The following is a 19,434-nucleotide window of genomic DNA, read 5'->3' on the forward strand; positions in this document are numbered from 1 at the left end:
AGACAGAGAGAGAGAGAGAGAGCAGACACAACACAGGCAGAGGGAGAAGCAGGCTCCCTGCAAGGAGCTGGATGCGGGACTCGATCCCAGGACCCTGAGATCATGTCCTGAGCCGAAGGCAGACGCTCAACTGCTGAGCCACCCAGGCCTCTTTAACAGAATTGTCTTCAAATGGCACCAATATGGACCAATATGGACTTAAAAGAATGTGGGAAGCTCAGCTCCCTCAAAGACCTAGTCCAATCCTAACATCTATTAAGCACTTCACTTCCTGGGGTCTTCATATAAATGTCGTTTAGTAAGGATTCCCCCAAGCCCCTCCACTCCAACGCTCACAGTTCTGTCCCTTTCCTCCTGTACTTTTCTCCTTCCACGGATCACCATGCTGTCTCCTGTCTCCTCTGATTAGAAGGGAAGCTGCAGAAAGGCAAGGATTTTTGTGCTTTGGTCCATTAGATCCTCCGTAGCTCAACACAGTACTAGTGTTGGCAGGTGCTCAACACAAATTTGTTCACTGATCAGACTGAGGCTCATCATCTGGAAGGACTTCTCTCCCCCTGAGAGCTTCAGAGCAGGAATCACCCCCACTCTCCTCACCTGGCCGGTCACAGACCATCTGGCTAGTTGCCCTTTCAAGCTGTAAAGAGCACAGGCGCTGCTGTGCTCTGGAGTCCAAGAGGCACCACGACACCCAGCCAGGCTCTCCTCTTTCTTGTCTCCAGGACTTGCACTATCTTAGCGTCTCAGAGCTACAACTGTTGCTTCTCACTGGTTGTTGAGATTTAAAAGAGAGAGAGAGAGACAGCATCTGGAAGATCTAGACACAGAGTAACTGCTTGTCAGTGCAATGTTGTTTATGAGAATAGAGGATGAAATAATTTTTTTGGTAAGTATGTCTCAAATATTGCATGGGACGTACTAATAAAAAAATTAGTCACTGTTTATCTGAAATTCAAATATAACTGGGCATCCTGTATTTTTATTTGCTAGATCTGGCAACTGGGCATTAGACAGTTACCCTCCTGAAAGCAGGGTGACAATATATCTTACATAATGATTTCTAAGACACTGCCCTACAATACCTTCTCAATATTTACTCATCAGATGGATTTTGGAGTTGTGAGACTTGTATCTTGGCCATGAGCTAATTAAGATGGCTTTCGATTTTTGTCTTGGGGAGGTTTTTTTGTTTTTTGGTTTTTTTTGCATCTCACAAGTTCCTTCCAGGCTTCTGTGCGTTGCCAAGAACCGGAAAAATGGATACCAGGTCTTAAACAATTAATGGCCCCAAAGGATACTGCAGATACCCAGGGAGAAGGTGTTGGGTGCATCTGGGAGTCTCACTCAAGGAAGGTGTTACCCAGACAATAGGAAACCAAACAGATGGCCCCGGCCGGCTCGGCTCGGATCTCTGTTTAGATTTTGATCTGGTGCTTCCTTACACCAAGAAGTGTGGGGCAGAAATAGCTCCCCTGACCTTTAGACTCTAGATTGCAAGCTGTTTTGTGACAAGACAATTAGGTAAGGTTACACCAGGGGTGTGCAGGGTTCAGGGAAGCTGAGGAGAGCCAAGCAGAGACACATGCCCTGGGAATGTCCCCTCCTCATGTCTTTCTATGGCTTATACTGACAAAGTTCTATATTTTCTTTAAAACCAAAAACACCTTGGAATAGTTTCTAAACACGCAAAAAATGTATAGATCTATACTTAACACTCTGAAACCTCATTTATTCATTCAACAAATACTCACTGAGTACCTAATATGTACCAGGCACTAACTATTCTGGATGCAATACAGCCTGAACTTAACCAGATGAAATTCTGTGGCCTCTGGAGCTTCTGTTCTACTGGGAGGGGACAGAAAATGGACAGGAGAAATAACTGAAATATATAGTATCCTAGATGATGAAAAGTGCTACAGAAGAAAATAAAGCAAAGAAGGAGGAAGGGGAGTGCTAGGAGAAGGGGTAACTATTTCAAATAGGGGTTTCAAGAAAGGCTTCACTGAGAGGGTGACATGTGAGCAAAAAGTTGGACCTAAATGAGATAGCTGTGAGGTACCTGGCTAGCTCAGTCAGTAGAGCAAGCAACTCTTGATCTCGGGGTCATGAGTTCAAGCTCCACATTGTACATAGAGCTTACTTAAAAATAAAAAAATAAAATGAGTGAGGCATGCAGATATCAGAGAAAAGTATCATGGACAGCAGTAATAGCCAGTGCAAAGGCCCTGAGGTAGAAGTGTGCCTGGTACGTTCTAGATACAGTCAAGAAGAAATGACAAGAGGCAAGGGGCGGGGGCAGATCACAGGAGCCTTGCAAGTCACAGAAAGGACTTTGACTTACATTCTGTGTGAAATGGGGAGCCACTGATGGATTTTGATTTTTAATTTAACTTTTTAAAATTGAGGTATAATTGGCATACGTTTTATTAGTTTCAGGTGTAGAACATACTATTCATTATTTGTACTAACTTCAACTTTAAAAACCATCACTCAGGGATCCTTGGGTGGCTCAGCGGTTTGGCACCTGCCTTTGACCCAGGGTGCGATCCTGGAGACCAGGGATTGAGTCCCATGTCGGGTTCCCTGCATGGAGCCTGCTTCTCCCTCTGCCTGTGTCTCTGCCTCTATCTATCATGAATAAATAAAATCTTAAAAAAAAATAAAAATATAATAAAAATAAAATAAAAACCATCACTCCTGGGATGCCTGGGTGGTTCAGCAGTTGAGTATCTGCCTTCGGCCTAGGGCATGATCCTGGAGACCTGGGATCGAGTCCCGCATCGGGCTCTCTGAATGGAGCCTGCTTCTCCCTCTGCCTGTGTCTCTGCCTCTCTCTCTGTGTCTCTCATGAATAAATCTTTAAGAAAAATAAAAATAAAAACCATCATTCTTGGCTAGCTCAGCTCATCCAGCTGGCTGGATAGAGAGAAAAATTGGGGGGAGGGGCAGAGGAGACAAGGCGACTAGAAAGGAGGCTGTTGCAATACCTTAAGTGAAGACACTAACACTTCTTTCGGGAAAGTTCTTCTGGGAACAGAGGAGGTGTATGAGCACATTGATGCCAAACCACAGAAACAGGTGTTCTCCCTAACCTTCAACTTGCCCAGGTACCATAAATCTGAAAGGCTTTCGGCTTGTTACAAGCTTTCCTAATTACAAAGCCCACTAATTATTATCTAGGCCTTGGCCAATTATCCCACAGGGTCCTGTGCTGGCCACTGTTTATGATTTGCTCATGGTGAACATGTTCAACCCTTCCAGACAGGCTCCATTAGGTCCCAGCAGGAACACCTGAGCTCACAGGGATCTGGGCCCAGACCTCTCTCACACCTTGAAAAAGTCCTAGTCCAATGTGTGGTGGAGTTTTCAGAGGATTAGCGGGAATAGAATTATCTGGGTCTCCTGAGAGGTCAGGCCTGAGTTGAACCTCAGTCAGATTAGGACACTTTCCCTCCCAACCCATAATTCCAAATGCCAACTGAATTGACTGAATTGCATTTCCAGGGACCAAAGTTGCAGACATAAAGGAAAAGAAATGCACTTCCACGAACATTCATTTCAAAGTGGAGTTAAAAGGGAATCAGGCTGGAAACTGCCCACACATCAAAGACAAGCAGCCCTCCGAAAACAAAAGAAGCTGAATTCCAGCATCACAGTTAAAATAAGTGAGATACAAAAGGTATAATAAAGACACCTTTCCCAAGAGGAAGGAGGGAAGTCCTTACCCTCAGGTGACTTAGGTCCCACTGGAGATGCAGTTTGGCCACAAGGCACAAGAGGGGCACAATGAAAGCATGGGTTTTGGAAGATAAAAGTACAGGACTGTAGCCCCACCTCTGACACTGCCTGGGTCGGGGTGATAGGGAGACTTTTGCACATTAACCAAGTGAATGATTTGTCCACTAAAAGAATATAAAGGGGGAAAGAAATATATAGAGAGAAAACCCAGGGCACCTGGCTGGCTCAATGGGTGGAACATGCAACTCTTGATCTCAGGGTCATGAGATCAAGAACCACATGGTCTACCCACTGAACCAGCCAGGTACCCCATGAAATAATTTTCAAAACTAAACAGAAGGGATGCCTGGGTGACTCAGTGGTTCAACATCTGCCTTCGGCTCAGGTCATGATCCTGGGATAGAGCCCACATGAGCCTGAATCTGCATCGGGCTCCCTGTTAGGCAGGGAGTTTACTTCTCCCTCTCCTTCTCTCCCCATCATGCTTTTGCCCTCTCTCACTTAAAAAAAAAAAAAAAGCTGACAAGTTCAAGGTCATCTTGATTTTCATCCCCAGCTGCTCCCTGCCCCACTCCTCCCACACCAACTGCAAACAATATTCCTGAGCCGGTCCACAGGCAGCCCCACCCAGGTACACTACACAGTGCAAGCAAGAAAACACCACCGAATTGCCTTTCCTAGCAAAGGGCACTTTGGTCGAGTCACTGTTTGCAGAGCAGTGTTTGCTTTAACACAGAAGCAGGGAGAGTGAGGAAACTGGTTTGGCTGGTTTACTGGGTGGGAGGGAGAGCAGGGCTAACGTTTGAACCAAAGGTAAAACACACAGTAGAGAGACTCAGAAGGCACCAAATACTCCAGGGGCTTTAATATTTAATATTCATTTAGCACCTGGTACTATTATGCCCATTTCACAGATGAGAAAACTAAGGCTTAGATAGAGGGTAAAGTCCTTGGCCAACATTCCTTCAGCTGGCAAGGGGCATTCCCTGGGTTTCAATCTAGGCAGCCTGACTCAAGAACTTTGTAAATGAGGAAATGTGCCTCCAGAGCCACGGGTGGGGGGGGGCATGGGGTGGTATATGGAGGATTGGAGGCAGATAAGAGGAAGGAAAGGGAAGAGGAAATGTGTAAAAAAGAGGCTAAAGCCCTCCCAAAAGCAGCAAGCATGCGAGCTGGGATGTAAGAAAGGTAAATTTACTTAAATTAGCAAAAAAAGAGAGAAAGAAAAGCCACCACAAGAATTTAACTGACCAAAAAAAAAAAAAAAAGAATTTAACTGACCAAAGATGAAAAACACTTAAAAATGACTGCCTTTTCCCCTTCCAGATTCAGTTTTGAGGGCTCCTGCCTCTGGCTCTCAGAGGGAAGCACTCCGCACACTGTATCCCCGGGACACTTATCCAGGTAGACCAACTTCCAGAAACCATGATTGGGCGTGCAGCCCTCACACAAGTCTTAGAGAGTTCAGACTCCCCTCTAAACCAATCCATTTCGGGGATCCCTGGGTGGCGCAGCGGTTTAGCGCCTGCCTTTGGCCCAGGGCGCGATCCTGGAGACCCGGGATCGAATCGCACGTCGGGCTCCCGGTGCATGGAGCCTGCTTCTCCCTCTGCCTATGTCTCTGCCTCTCTCTCTCTCTGTGTGACTATCATAAATAAATAAAAATTTAAACAAAAATAAAAAATAATAATAAACCAATCCATTTCGATCAACATCTAGGGCTGGCCTGAGGCCAAAGAGTTAAGAGGGGGGAAAATTAGAATGTATGAAGGGTAATAAATATTAATTCAGTCATTCACTTGTTTAAAATTTCTTTTTTTTTTTTTTTAATTTTTTTTTTAATTTTTATTTATTTATGATAGTCACAGAGAGAGAGAGAGAGAGGCAGAGACACAGGCAGAGGGAGAAGCAGGCTCCATGCACCGGGAGCCCGACGTGGGATTCGATCCCGGGTCTCCAGGATCATGCCCTGGGCCAAAGGCAGGCGCCAAACCACTGCGCCACCCAGGGATCCCTCACTTGTTTAAAATTTCTGAGTGCCTACTCGGTCCCTAAGAAATATGAGGCACCATCTTATAAATCTTTGCTGTTTCTTTACATCATCTCACTTGCTTTCCGTTCAGCCCGCACCTGCGGGCTTACGTTCATCACCGTAACCCCAGAGTCTAGCCCAGGGCTGGCACTCCTGCTTACCGCCTAGCCAAATAAACAAACATGCACATTTACGTCTCACAACAAATCGCTGAGTATTATTGCACACACACCCCCAATTCACAGGTGGGGACTGAAGTTCATTGAAATAAAGTGATTTACCCAAGGTCACACGGCTAGGCGCTGGAAGGCAAACCGGGATTTTTTTTTTTTTTTTTTTTAAGATTTTATTTGAGAGAGTGAGAGTGTGCACACACAGTGGAGGGAGGGGTAGACGAACAAGCAGACTCCTTGAGGAGCACAGAGTCCTACGCAGGGCTCGATCCCAGGAGCCTGAGATCATGACCTCATCATAAGTCAGACACATAACCGACGGAGCCACCCAGGGGCCCCAAACCTGGATCTTTCAGGTGTGCGAACTATCACTGACCAGCCAGAGACTTCATTCCCCTCCTTGAAAGCCTAAAGCCCTGAAAGGAGATGGGAGTTGAGGCAGAGTGGAAACCCAGAAAGTGTCAACTGTGACAGTGCCTCTTGGGGATTTTAGGGTTTTGGCAGCTCCTGGGAGATGGGAGAGCTGATTGCTTCAGCGTCTGGCTTATCTGGGGCTACGCCTGGGAGGGAGTGTGTAACAGACACCAAGGTGAGCATTTTGGAAGAAAAGACTCGCCCAATATTAAGCCCCGGAGAGCAAACAGGCAGGCCCCCGGGGGCGGGGGCCTGGGGGATCAGGAGCCAGACTTCCTTACCTAGGAAGTATGTGGGAAGCCGCCACTTCTCCCAGACAAAGGCAAGGACAGGAGAATCCAGGTCTCCTTCCTCAGTGAGCTCGCATCAAGCCTCGCCACAGATGAGTAATGGGGAAGTGAGTTTGAGGGGCGGGGGAGAGGGAATCTGATGATGTAAGGGAGCTATCAGAGCAGGTTTCTCTATTTATTTTTCTTTTTTTTTTTTTCCAGCCCAGTTTAATTAGGAGGTCTGCACACTGTTTCTACCACCTCTCAGCACATCTTTTAGGAAGGGGAAATGGATGTATTTAATGTACACAAGTGGATGCTTGTGAGCTAGGTCAATCCATCAAGGAGCCAGAGCTCAACCCAAAACATAAACCCTGTTTGCCCAAAGCCAGGTGGTGGAGGAAACAAAGCAAGAAAGCCATCAGTTTAAAACCCTGCCTGCTTTTCCCCTCCCACACCTCGATCATCTTAAAGCTGAGGGCACTCTGACACTTCTTAGGCCCCAAACTGTCCAATAGCCTGGGTTTCTTAAACCGGCTTGTGTTGGAAAAAGAAAAAATAATCAGAAACTCTAGAGAACCAGTTCGTTTTTTAAAACATTCTCCATTCTAGAACCTGGAGAGAAACCAATGAAATAAATACAAGACTGAGACTATGGGGTCAACCATCCCATAGAGTACAACATTCACCCCAGCAAACCACCCCCAGGGTCCCCTGAGTTTGGTCAAACCCTATTTGTGACACTCTATGGCCAATGGCAGACAAAAAGTAACAAGTTCCTCGTTTTCAAACTTCCATGGAGCAGTGTTCGTGGAGTCAGTGCTTTAAACCTGGTCCTCATGTCACTTTCCTTAGGCTGTCCCAAGAGTAAGGCCACCACCCTAAATCCTGGCTGCCTTTTTAAAATCACAAAGCCAGTTCTCTGAGGTCACATGTGTGAGTTTACCAGAAGGGCACTTCTACACTGGATTGGTTAGAAGTGCCCAAAACAGTGAGATGTCAGAAAATTGGTTGAATGGGGTGGGTCTTGGATATAAAGAAACTGAAACCGGGACGCCTGGGTGGCTCAGCAGTTGAGCGTCTGCCTTCAGCTCAGGGCGTGATTCTGGAGTCCCAGGATCGAGTCCCACATCGGGCTCCCTGCAGGGAGCCTCATTCTCCCTCTGCCTATGTCTCTGCCTCTCTCTGTGTGTCTCATGAATAAATAAATAAAATATTTAAAACAAAAAGAAAAGAAAGAAAAAAAGAAACTGAGACCAACGGCGGGAGCAGCTTGCAGAGGTGGCCGCCATCACCAAGAACACCAGCTGCAGACGTCCTGCTCTTCCCACCTGGCCTGACCCATCTCTGTCGCCACCGCCTCCTCTCCTGGGGTCGTGCCACATCAACCTCTCTGCTCTCTCAGGCACACACGTAAGACCACAGGTACTTCACTAATGGACACTAATTCTCCAGCCACCGTCTCTCTTTTTTTGAGATTACTGAGAAGAGGAGAGAAGCGGAGGAAGACCAGCTGCGCATCTCTGAACAGATTACTCAACTGCTTCACGGTTCAGCTTTCCTCACCTGCAAAACGGCAGTAACAACAGCGCCTGGACCTTCATAAAGCTCCTGCGAATATTAAATGAGGTAAAAGGAAGCACTTGCCCCCAGAGTCTGGTTCAAAACGGAATAGGTGCCTCTATTAATAATAATGGTAATATTTATATTATGTAATAACCATATATTGGTCAGTCAGACCAACAACTTGGTGGGGTGTGGGAGGTTGGGGGGGCGTGAGGCAAGTGCAGGGGCAATTAGACTACCCCACACTTAGAGCTACGAAATACTTGGTGCTGGAAAATAAAGTGTCCTGCGCTGGTCTTGGAACACCCCCATATACAGACAAGCACTCACACTCCGGGTTTCTAACCCCCGCCTCAATCTTCAAGGCTGGGTCAACTTTGCCTTCTCCAAGAAGCCAGTCCTCACTGCCCACTGATACCCAACAAAACATCGCAGGCCACCCACATTCTTTGGCACCTAAATGCTTATGTCCCACAGTGGCCTCTGAGTGGGTCCTGGAACATTCTCCATAATCTGCTCTTATGTGATAGACCAACAGGGGACTGGAGTGTCCCTGTGTCTCCATTCATTCCTGGGTGCCCAGCACCAGGGTGCAGAGTATCAACCACTGACTAATGGTGGACCCACTGCGAAAGTCAAACACTTCTTTTCTGACTCAATAGAAACCTCCACACAACACAGGCCTCAGAAAAGCAAATATGTTTAATCAATGAAGCTGCAGTTTCTGTGAAGGAAAAAAAATGCCGCCCACTGTTGGAACAGCTTCCAAAATTCAAACAATTTTCACACAACAGTGTGATTGCTACAGTTTTCACGCGGCCAAAGACTGGAAGAATAAATGCAGTGAATTTCCTCTGGGAATTATGGGTGAGTTCTCATTTTAAAAAGTGTTTTATAGTTACCATACTCACCCAATCAACTAAAATCAAGAGGAAGGAGAAGTTGTTGGGTAAGAAATAAGCATCTGGGAATCAATGAAACCAGAAGCTTTCCCTGCTCTCTCACTCCTGGGGCACGGGCACAGTGAAGTGAACTAAAGCAAACTCTAGAATCCTGATGATCACAACGATACCACCCCGAAATATATAGTGTGCCTTTTCATTCCGAGTCAAAGCTATCAGGCTTTAAAAAAATAAAACAAAAACATTATTCCTCAGGGGGAATAGTACCTGTACCTAAATGTTTTCACCTCTTTGTGCAAATGCCACAACCTGGTAACGGAGAGGGCACTTCATCACTGAGATGATGCACTTGGGCACCTGGGCCTGCCACGGACGCTGCTCCCTGACCTTGGGCGCAGGGACTCCACCCTCCAAGCCTCCATTTCCTGAGCTGCAAAATGGGAATTACTGTGGTGTCCCTCCCCGCGCCTTCGATACATCAGGTGTCTGCGGTCTCAAGTGACAGACTGTCCCTCTAGGCGCAGGGAAGGCCTCCAAGTAAAGGCCCCCTCCCCAACAGGGCCATGCAAGGGTATCCCTCACCCAGCCTAGAAGCTTGGGTACCTCCGGCTGGGTAAACTCCAAAGGGTCATCATCTGAACCAGGAAAAAGGGGCTTTCTCAGGGGTGTGGCAGTGCAATTTCTCAGACCCTTCCTGCTCCCACCCCACTCAGCTCGAGACTCACCCCTGCCCAGGACACGGCCTCTCTCCAAGTGTCGCCGGGGCACGGTGAACGTGTAGCTGTCAGCGCCAAAGCCAGGGCGGCAGGGCTCCGGCTCTTGGCAGAGCCCCGATGAGACCTGGAGGAGGGCAGGAGGCATGAAACCGGGGTGACCTGGGGCGGGGGGGGGGGGGGCGTCCCCTCCTGCCCAGACCGAAACCAACGGCGCTGCCCCTCCCTCGCTCCCGGCGTCGGCGTCGTGGGTGGGACCCACCCTCACCCTCACCCTCACCCCCACCCCCAACCCCCGGGGCAGGCGGCCGCACCAAACCCTTTCCCTCCGAAACCTGCTGCGGCCAAGCCCCCAGGGCCTCCGGGGAGAGGGGCTGCCGGGTCACGTCCTTCCCTTTCCTTCCCGTCTCCTCTTTAATTCCACCGGAGGCGTCCTCGCTCTTCCCCACTTCGCTTCCCTTCTCCCGGGGACGCCCCCCTGCGCAGCCTGGCTCCTCGCGGGCACCAGCGCCCCGACACCTCCCGAGCCTCTGCCAGCGCAGGGCCGCCTCCCCACCCGCTTACCTCGCTTTCTCCTACACGGCAGGTGCTTTTACTTCCACGGATTTCCCCTTCCTTTCGCCCCCACTCCTGGCTCCTCCCGACCCGCACGGGGCTCCCCTCCTCTGCACCCCACCCCACTCCGCTGCTCGCCCCCCACACCTGGCTCCCCCCGACCCGCGCCGGCGCTCCCCTCCTCTGCACCCCACCCCACCCCGCTGCTCGCCCCCCACACCTGGCTCCCCCCGACCCGCGCCGGGGCTCCCCTCCTCTGCACCCCACCCCACCCCGCCGCTCGCCCCCACTCCCGGCTCCCCCTGACCCGCACGGGGCTCCCCTCCTCTGCACCCCACCCCACCCCGCCGCTCGCCCCCACTCCCGGCTCCCCCTGACCCGCACGGGGCTCCCCTCCTCTGCACCCCACCCCACCCCGCCGCTCGCCCCCACTCCCGGCTCCCCCTGACCCGCACGGCGCTCCCCTCCTCTGCACCCCACCCCACCCCACCCCACCCCGCCGCCCGGCCGCGCCGGCTCCCCGCCGCCCCCACTCCCGCCTCGGTGGAGCCCAGAGCGCCGCGCAGCTTCCAGGCCTCTCTGGAAACTCAACTTTCTGGGAAGAGGAGGGGGCGACGGCAGAGCGGAGGCCGGACGAGAGAGAGAGGGGAAGGGGGCGCGGCGGGCGGGAGGCGGCCCCCGCAGAGCCCGAAGACGCGACGTACCTGCAGCAGCAGCAGCAGCGGGAGCAGGAGCGCGGGGGCGCCGCCGTACCGAGGGCCCATGGCGGGCGGGGGTCGAGAGCCGGGCGCGAGGCGGCGCGAGGCGGCGCGAGGCGGCGCGAGGCGGCGCGAGGCGGCAGGACTTCCGCGAATCACAGGTGCCCGCAGCGCCCGACGCCACTGAGCGGGGCCGCGTCCGGCCGCCAGGTGAGCCGCGAGGCCCCGCCCCCCGCGCCGCTGATTGGCTGCGGCTGCACCTGCGGCGGGCGGCCAATGAGCGGCGCGGCCCCGCCGCCTCGGCGCCCGGCCCCGCCCCCCGCAGTTTCTAGAGCGCGGGTGGGGGACAGCAGCTCCCCCGGCACCCGGAGGCTCACGAACACTCCGGACGGAGACGACTTTAACTCTTTAACTAGTTTTGTCTTTTTTTTTTTTTTTTTTTTTTTTAAGTAGGCCCAACTCTCGGCCGCCTGGTTTGCTCAGCGGTTGAGCGTCTGTCTGCCTTCCGCTCAGGGTCGTGCTCCTGGGCTCCAGGGATCCAGTCCCATCGGGCTCCTCCTGTCTATGTCTCTGCCTCTCTCTCTCTGTGTCTCATGAATAAATAAATAAAATCTTTAAAAAAAAAAAAAAGTAGGCCCAGCACTCCTGGTGGGGCTTGAACTCCTGACGCAGAGAATAAGAGTCGCTCCTTCTACCAAGTGAGGCAGCCAGGCGCCCCACCAGCACGCTCTCCCTCTCTTTAAAAGAGTGATTTATTTTGGAGGTGGAGAGGGAGAGAGCAGTGCGGAGGGGCAGGAGGAGAGGGAGAGAGTCTCAAGCAGGCTCTGAGTCAAGCACCGAGGCGGGGCTCTATCTCATGATCCTGAGATCACCACCTGAGCAGACCGGAAGAGAGTGGGTCACTTAACCGACTGAGCCACCCAGCTGCCTGGAGTTTTGTCTTTCTAACTGCAGGTCTCCAGAGATTGTGAGTGCAAATCAAACCACTGAGTAGGACTCATCTTTCAAAGCCTCAGTTTCTCCACCTTCCAAATGGGAATAATCACCAACCCCCTCCCTATGTTGTTATGAGGTTGCCCTACAATTAATAAGACCAATGTTTCCTGTGCCATAAAAGCTCTGTAACGATGTGAAGGATGGTAACAGTAACATTGACCGTCTCAAAACAAACCAAGAGCTGTTTTTTTCTTTTTTTAAATATTTTGTTTACTTATTCATGACAGAAGCCCAGACACAGGCAGAGGGAGAAGCAGGCTCCCTGCAGGGAGCCCCATGTGGGACTCAATCCCAGGACCCTGGGATCATGACCCGAGTCAAAGGCAGAGGTTCAACCACTGAGCCCCCCAGGTGCCCCCAAAGAGCTGTTACTATTCCTGATTCATTAGCCAGGCAACTGACCTATAAATTGGAGGCCAGGTGGAGGTGGTGGAGGACCGGAACCCACCTCCCTCTGATTCCAGGACTCTTCTATTAGCTTCATCTCATGTAAACCCAAGATCGTCTGGGAGCTGGAGCTATGGCTTTCCACCTGTCCTTGGTGGAAAAGACCCTTTAAAGATCATCCAAACCTGTTATTAGCAGATAAGTTTCAATGTCCCATAGCAAGTCAGTATCAAAGCCAAGATTAGAGCCTAAAATCTCTGATCCCCAGATTGGGGCTCCTAACACTACACTATTGCCATCACCGCCTTCCCTAGAGAATTCTGTCCTTAGTAAAATAATTTTAGAGTCAAAAAAAAAAAAAAAAAGGAATAGACAGGCAAATGTTAGGTCAGATAGCTTCTGTGTCTGACGGCCAGGGGCCAGCTGCATCTGGGCAGTTTGGCTACCCTGACAAGGACGCTGTTTCCCTTCATCCCCCACGCATGGTGGGAACTGCAAAACACTGTGTGAAGTAAGCTGCTCACCAGCTGCATGACCTTGGGCAGCTAAGTGCTCTTATCTGTATAAATGGGTTGATGGAAGCTATGCAAGAAAATCACTGAACAGAATACTTGGCACTTGGTAGCACCCGCTCAGTAAATGTTGGTGTGGTGGTTGTTCTTTGGAAAGGACCCCCTCCTTGCCCCCTTCCTCACGGGGAAGGCCGAGTTTAGAATACTTCACCCAGAGCTGAGGGGGGTTCTGAGCTCCCTGAGGGCTACTTTCTCAAGCCAGAGGAGAGGAGACGCTTGTTGAAAACCAAGACGCCAAAAAAAAAAAAAGAAAAGAAAAGAAAAAGAAAACCAAGACGCTGTTTTGAATCAGCCTGTCCCCCCTCCCACCCTGTCCCCTCAGGTTTAATAGGTTTCCCCACCTGTCCCTTCTGATTTGGTTTTGTTTTGTTTTTTAGATTTTATTTATTTATTTGACAGAAAGAGAGAATACAGGGCGCCTGGGTGGCTCAGTGGTTGAGTGTCTGCCTTCTACTCAGGTTGTGATCCTGGGGTCCCAGGATCAAGTCCCACATCGGGCTCCCTGCAGGGAGCCTGCTTCTCCCCCTGCCTGTGTCTCTGCCTCTCTCTGTGTCTCTCATAAATAAATAAAATCTTAAAAAAGAAAGAAAGAGCACAAGCAGGCAGAGCAGCAGAGGGAGACGGGGAAGCAGGCTCCCCACTAAGTGGGGAGCCCAATGCGTGACTGGATTCCAGGACCCCGTGATCATGACCTGACCCAAAGGCAGACGCTTAACGGACTAAGCCATGCAGCCACCCCTGGCCCCTCAGTTTTAATGGGTTTCTAAGTACACGCCCAGGCCATTTGGATTTCTGAATTTTGGCTCTCTCTGCCTCTTAACCCACTAGGAGGCTCATAGGGAAAGGGCTCCAGTATTTCCTTTCCCACTGAGGCTCCTGACCGAATGTGCATTAAACAAGATAATGGAAATACAGAAAGAGGCGTTTCCCCCATGGGGCAGCTTGTACGTTTATTTTCTTTCTCCCAGTTATGTAAAAATACATATTTTATACCATTGCTCAGCCCAGGGAGCCTTTAGGGCTTTGCTTTTCTCCACCCAGCAAGGCCTGGCCTTGTAACTCCAAAGCGACTCTCATCGACTCTTCCATTACACTCTGATAATTCAATAAAAAGGATTTTAGAAAACAATTAGGGGCAGTGAAAACAGATTGGCATGACACTCTCTCCAGATTTCTCAGAAAGTCCTTCAAGCTCTAGGGGACACTAGTGAAGGGCTGCCGCTCTCAACTGTCCAGAGTGAGGTGGGAACACTCAAGGGTTGGAGGTGAAGCACTGAGTGACTATGGCCCTCAGTTCCTCTTCCATCAAAAAATATTTCCTGGGGATCCCTGGGTGGCGCAGCGGTTTGGCGCCTGCCTTTGGCCCAGGGCGCGATCCTGGAGACCCGGGATCGAATCCCACGTCGGGCTCCCAGTGGATGGAGGCTGCTTCTCCCTCTGCCTGTGTCTCTGCCTCTCTCTCTCTCTCTCTGTGTGTGTGTGAGTGTGACTATCATAAATAAATTATTTTAAAAAAAAATATTTCCTTAGGGATGCCCAGGTGGCTCAGCGGTTTAGTGTCTGCCTTTGGCCCAGGGCATGATCCTGGGGTCCCAGGATAAAGTCCCACATCGGGCTCCCTGCATGGAGCCTGCTCCTCCCTCTGCCTATGTCTCTGCCTCTCTCTCTCTCTCTCTCTCTCTCTGTTTCTCATGAATAAATAAATAAAATCTTTAAAAAAAAAAAAAAGATTCCCTCAGGGGCACCTGGGTGCCTCCGGCCCATCAGTTAGCCATCCCGCCATTGGTTTCAACTCAGGTCATGATCTCAGGGTTTGTGAGGTCACACCCCTCATGGATCTCCTCACTTAGCACAGTCTGCTTGGGACTCTCTCTCTCCTGCTCCTTCTGCCCCCTCCCCCCCATAAGTATATAAATCTATTTTTTTAAAGAAAAGGTTCCTCGGGATGCCTAGGCGGCTCAGTGGTTGGGCGTCTGCCTTCGGCTCAGGAAGTGATTCTGGAGTTCTGCTTCGGGCTCCTGCATGGAGCCTGCTTCTCCTCCCTCTGCCTCTCTCTGTGTCTCTCATGACTAAATAAATAATTTTTTTTTAGAGACGATTCCCCTTTGTGAGGATCAAAGGAGCTGATGGGCTATACTGCTGATGGCCTTTGATCTCAAGTTGCTGGAGGCTTCACATTCCCCTCTGCCACTAGCTGGGGAGCATGTCACTTGATCCTTTCCAGTCTCAGTTTCCTCATCCATAAAATGGGGATGCTGCTAGCACTTAATTCGCAAGATTCTTGTAAGCACTCTATAGAGTTAGCTATTAGAACTCTTGGCTCAATACATTCCCTTCCAAGTTCTAGACCAAACTGTGAGCCCTATGCAGCCTCCCCACTCCCAGGCTCTGCTTTCCCCACCCTACCCTTAAAATCTCTTAGGCAATCTCCTGTGGGGGTGGTGCGGGGACAGGACAGGCATGTTAGTCTTTTCAACTTCACAGGGGTTATTTGCATTTTAAAGAGGGCTCTAGGTGGGCTTCTTTCAAAGGAATGAGACATTTGGATCTGGTAAGCTCTGCCCAGGGTTCTTAAGGTGGTGTCTGTGGATGGGTTCTGGGAGGTACCTGTGCCCCTGAGATTCTATGCAACCCTGTCAGTGAAGGAGATAGGGGCCACCGCATTCATTAGCTTCTCAACTGAGGGGAAGAAGAATCAAGATCTTGAGATTAGAGGTCTCTGGGGGCCAGTCCAGTGTTAACAGTAGAATTTTAGGTTATCTACAGCAAAAATGAAGGTTGACCAGAGGCCTTTTGGGTGCCTCTCCCAGTGGATGACAGCCCTAGTCCCTGGTGCTAACCAAGCGTCCATCACTGGGATGAGAACGGCAGATTTCCTTATTGCAGGGTGTGCCTCTGATGAACTTTCGTTGCCTGGGTGTCCTGGCCACTGGTCTGAAAAGAGGCTGGCTAATGATTAACAACCTGGGCAGTCTCCTCCCTTTCATCTCCTGGTAAAGGGGTGGTTATGATGGTACTCAGAGGGCCCCAAGCCTCTCTGAGAGGAGCTTAACCCCCGCCTGGCTGGAGAGGAATCCCAGGGAAATCGAAATTGCTAGGGATTGCAGGCGATCAAGCTCCCGATGGTGGGGAGAGCACGCTCTGTATGAGCTGCTCCTGGGGGCTCCTGAAACCTCTGCCCAGGGCTGCCCGCCAGCACCCAGGGGAGGGAGCTGGATACCCAGCTTCAGCTGCCTGTGAAAATAACGGTAACTGGTAACTGAGAGGGGTGCCGCCCCTTGGAGCTCAACCACTCACGTCTGCAGAAAACATTTTTCTTTCAAACACAAAGAAAATAGTATACTGCATACCATGTAGAGTAGAATGAAACACCATGTAGCTATCATCTAGCTCCAATAATTATTTTTTGCAATTCTTGTAATTTGTCAACTTTGCAATTGTACTAAATATTGTCTCTTCACCCCTGCATTTTTTTTAAATTAAGACTATTTTTTAGAGCAGTTTTATGTTCACAGCAGATTTGAGAGGAACGTACAGAGATTTCCCAATTACCCTTTGCCCGCTACACATCCATAACCGCCCCCCCCCCCCGCAGCATCCCCCCAGAGTGGTACATTTGTTACAATTGGTAAATCTTCCTGACACTTCATCATCACCCAAAGTCTACATTAAAATCCTCAGGGTTTGAATAAATGTATAATGAAGTGTATCCACCATTAAAGTGGCACAAGCAGGGGGAGCTGCAGGCAGAGGGAGAAGGAGAAGCAGGCTCCCTGCTAAGCAGAGAGCCCAATGCAGGACTTGATTCCAAGACCCTGGGATCATGACTTGAGCCGAAGGCAGACGCCTAACCAACTGAGCCACCCAGGCGCCCCCGTCTTGTTGGACGTCTTATGTTTTGTATTTGGTTGAATGCATCCTCACAAGTGTCATGTAACACATCCCTCTATCCTATATGGTCCTCACATCTAGAGGCTTGATTTGATTCAGATTCAGTTTTTTAGACAAAAATATGTTGTGTGAGGTACTGAATACTTCCCATAATGTCATATCAGGAAGCAAGAAGTTGTCTGGTTGGCTTTATTAGAATACTAAGATTCAGGGGCCCCTGGGTGCCTCACTTGGTTAAGCGTTTGCCTTCAGCTCAGGTCACGATCCCAGCATCCTAGGATCAAGCCCTGCATTGGGGGCTCCCTGCTCAGGGAGGAGTCTGCTTCTCCCTCTCACTCTGCCGCTGCCCCCCTCCCCCCGCCCCCGTGCTCTCTCTCTCTGTCAAAAAAATAAATAACATCTTAAAAAAAAGAGAGAGAGAATACTAAGATTCAGTTAGTCAGCTGATTCCCCATTATCAACTTCTCTATCAGCCTTTTACTTTGTCATTTTAGCACGATATGTGACGGCTGACCAGATCCATGAGCTCATTAGGGCAAGCAACAAATATTTATTAAGCACTCCCATGTGCTAGGTGCTATGCTCAGCACTGTGGACAAGCACTGTGGACACAAAAATAAAGTATGTTTCCTGCCCTATGGGCTCCTAGCTGGCTCAGTCAGCAGAGCATGCAACTCTTGATCTCAGGGTTGTGAGTTCAAAGCCCCATATGTGGTGTAGAATTTATTTAAAATAAATAAGGCAGGGCAGCCCCGGTGGCTCAGCGGTTTAGCGCCGCCTGCAGTCCAGGGCATGATCCTGGAGGCCCGGGATCGAGTCCCGCGTCGGGCTCCCTGCATGGAGCCTGCTTCTCTCTCTGCCTGTGTCTCTGCCTTCCTTCTCTCCCTCTCTCTGTCTCTCGTGAATAAATGAATAAAAATCTTTTTTAAAAAAAAGAATAAAATCTTTAAAAATTTTATTTTATTTAATAAGGCAAATAAAATATAGATAGATAAATAAATAAATAAAGCACCTTCTTCCTGAGGGTCTTTGGTGTGTGTCCTGTCTCAGAGATGTCCAGAGCAAGATGTACTCAGGAAATGCCAAAATTGGGCATCCTGTCCCCAACTTTTTTTTTTTAAGATTATTATTTATTTATTCATGAGGGACACACAGAGAGAGGCAGAGACACAGGCAGAGGAAGAAGCAGGCTCCATGCAGGGGCCCGATGTGGGACTTGATCCCAGGACTCCGGGATCACAACCTGAGCCAAAGGCAGACCTGAGCCAAAGGCAGATGCTCAACCCTCAACTGCTGAGCCACCCAGGTGCCCCTGTCCCCAGCTTCAAAGCACACTATGGCTATTATGCCAAGTGGCCAGTTCAAAGACATCACACCACCTGACTACAAAGGCAAACACATTGTGTTCTTTTTTTACCCTCTTGATTTAACCTTTGTGCGCCCCACAGAGACCACTGCTTTCAGGGACAGGACAGAAGAATTTAAGAAACTCACCAAGTCGGGGCACCTGGGTGGCTCCGCAGTTGAGTGTCTGCCTTTGGCCCAGGGCCTGATCCCGGAATTCAGGATCAAGTCCTGCATCTGGTTCCTGGCAGGGAGCCTGCTTCTCCCTCTGCCTGTGTCTCTGCCTCTCTCTCTCTCTCTCTTTCTCTCTCTCTGTATCTCTCATGAATAAATGAATAAAGTCTTTAAAAAAAAAAAAAAAAAGAAGCTCACCAAGTGATTGGTGCTTCTGTGGATTCTCATTTCTATCACTTGGCATGGATCAACACACCCAAGAAAGAAGAAGGACTGGGACCCATGAACATTCCCTTGGTGTCAGCCCCCAGGTGTAGCATCGCTCAGAATTACGGTCTTTTCTCTCTCTCTCTCTCTCTCTCTCTCTTTTTAGGACTATGGAATCTTAAAGGCTGATGAAGGCATCTCGTTCAGGGGCCTCTTTATTGTTGATGAGAAAAATATCCTTTGGCAGATCACCGTGAATGACCTTCCTGTCAGCTGCTCTATGGATGAGACGCTGAGGCTAGTTTAGGCCTCCCAGTTCACTGATGAACATGAGGAAGGGCACCCACCTGGCTGGAAGCCTGGCAGTGATACCATCAAGCCTTGTGTCCAGAAGAGCAAAAAATATTTCTCTTAGCACAAGCGAGTACTGGGCCATTTTAGGGCTGGGCTGCAGTGGGTGGCCGTGAAAACAAAATCTCCTTGCTACTGCTGTCATGCTTAAAACACAAGGCTTCAGACTCAGCGCAGATGTGGTATGGGACAGGACAGGCCTTTCCAGCAGGGGCTGGGGACGCCAACCTTTCTTCCCCTGGAGAGAATGGCCTGAGCTGTGCTATGGCGCAGGCCAACTGAGGTGTCCAGTGGGGCTCCACTTTCAATCTTTCATTGTTTCTATTAAGTTGAACTGAGAAAAAAAATAATAATCAAAGTTTTATTTTTATTTACTTGTTTTTATTTTTTAAATATTTTATTTATTTACTAGAAAGGGAGAGACAGAACACACACAAGGTGGCAGAGGA

General features: G+C 49.8%; 2 protein-coding genes across 2 annotated transcripts in view; one reads left to right on the top strand and one right to left on the bottom strand.

The window, feature by feature from the left end:
* CDH1 (cadherin 1) overlaps nucleotides 1–11,176 on the bottom strand; it is a 78,993-nt gene extending 67,817 nt beyond the window's left edge. The window contains exons 1-2 of the mRNA NM_001287125.1: nucleotides 11,070–11,176; nucleotides 9,823–9,937 (exon numbers count right to left, since the gene is read on the bottom strand). Coding sequence (NP_001274054.1) covers nucleotides 9,823–9,937; nucleotides 11,070–11,129 — 175 coding nt within the window. The 5' untranslated portion in view covers nucleotides 11,130–11,176. The remainder of the gene's footprint in view (nucleotides 1–9,822; nucleotides 9,938–11,069) is intronic.
* Nucleotides 11,177–17,975: 6,799 nt separating this feature from the next.
* On the top strand, nucleotides 17,976–18,941 carry LOC100686190 (peroxiredoxin-1-like). Its single transcript, XM_038535554.1, has 4 exons — nucleotides 17,976–18,020; nucleotides 18,240–18,420; nucleotides 18,621–18,752; nucleotides 18,799–18,941. The coding sequence occupies exons 1-4, from the start codon at nucleotides 17,976–17,978 to the stop codon at nucleotides 18,939–18,941; spliced, it is 501 nt and encodes a 166-aa protein (XP_038391482.1).
* Nucleotides 18,942–19,434: the final 493 nt, after the last annotated feature.

This window comes from Canis lupus, chromosome 5 (assembly GCF_011100685.1).
Source record: "Canis lupus familiaris isolate Mischka breed German Shepherd chromosome 5, alternate assembly UU_Cfam_GSD_1.0, whole genome shotgun sequence".
Classification (NCBI taxonomy): Eukaryota; Metazoa; Chordata; class Mammalia; order Carnivora; family Canidae; genus Canis; species Canis lupus.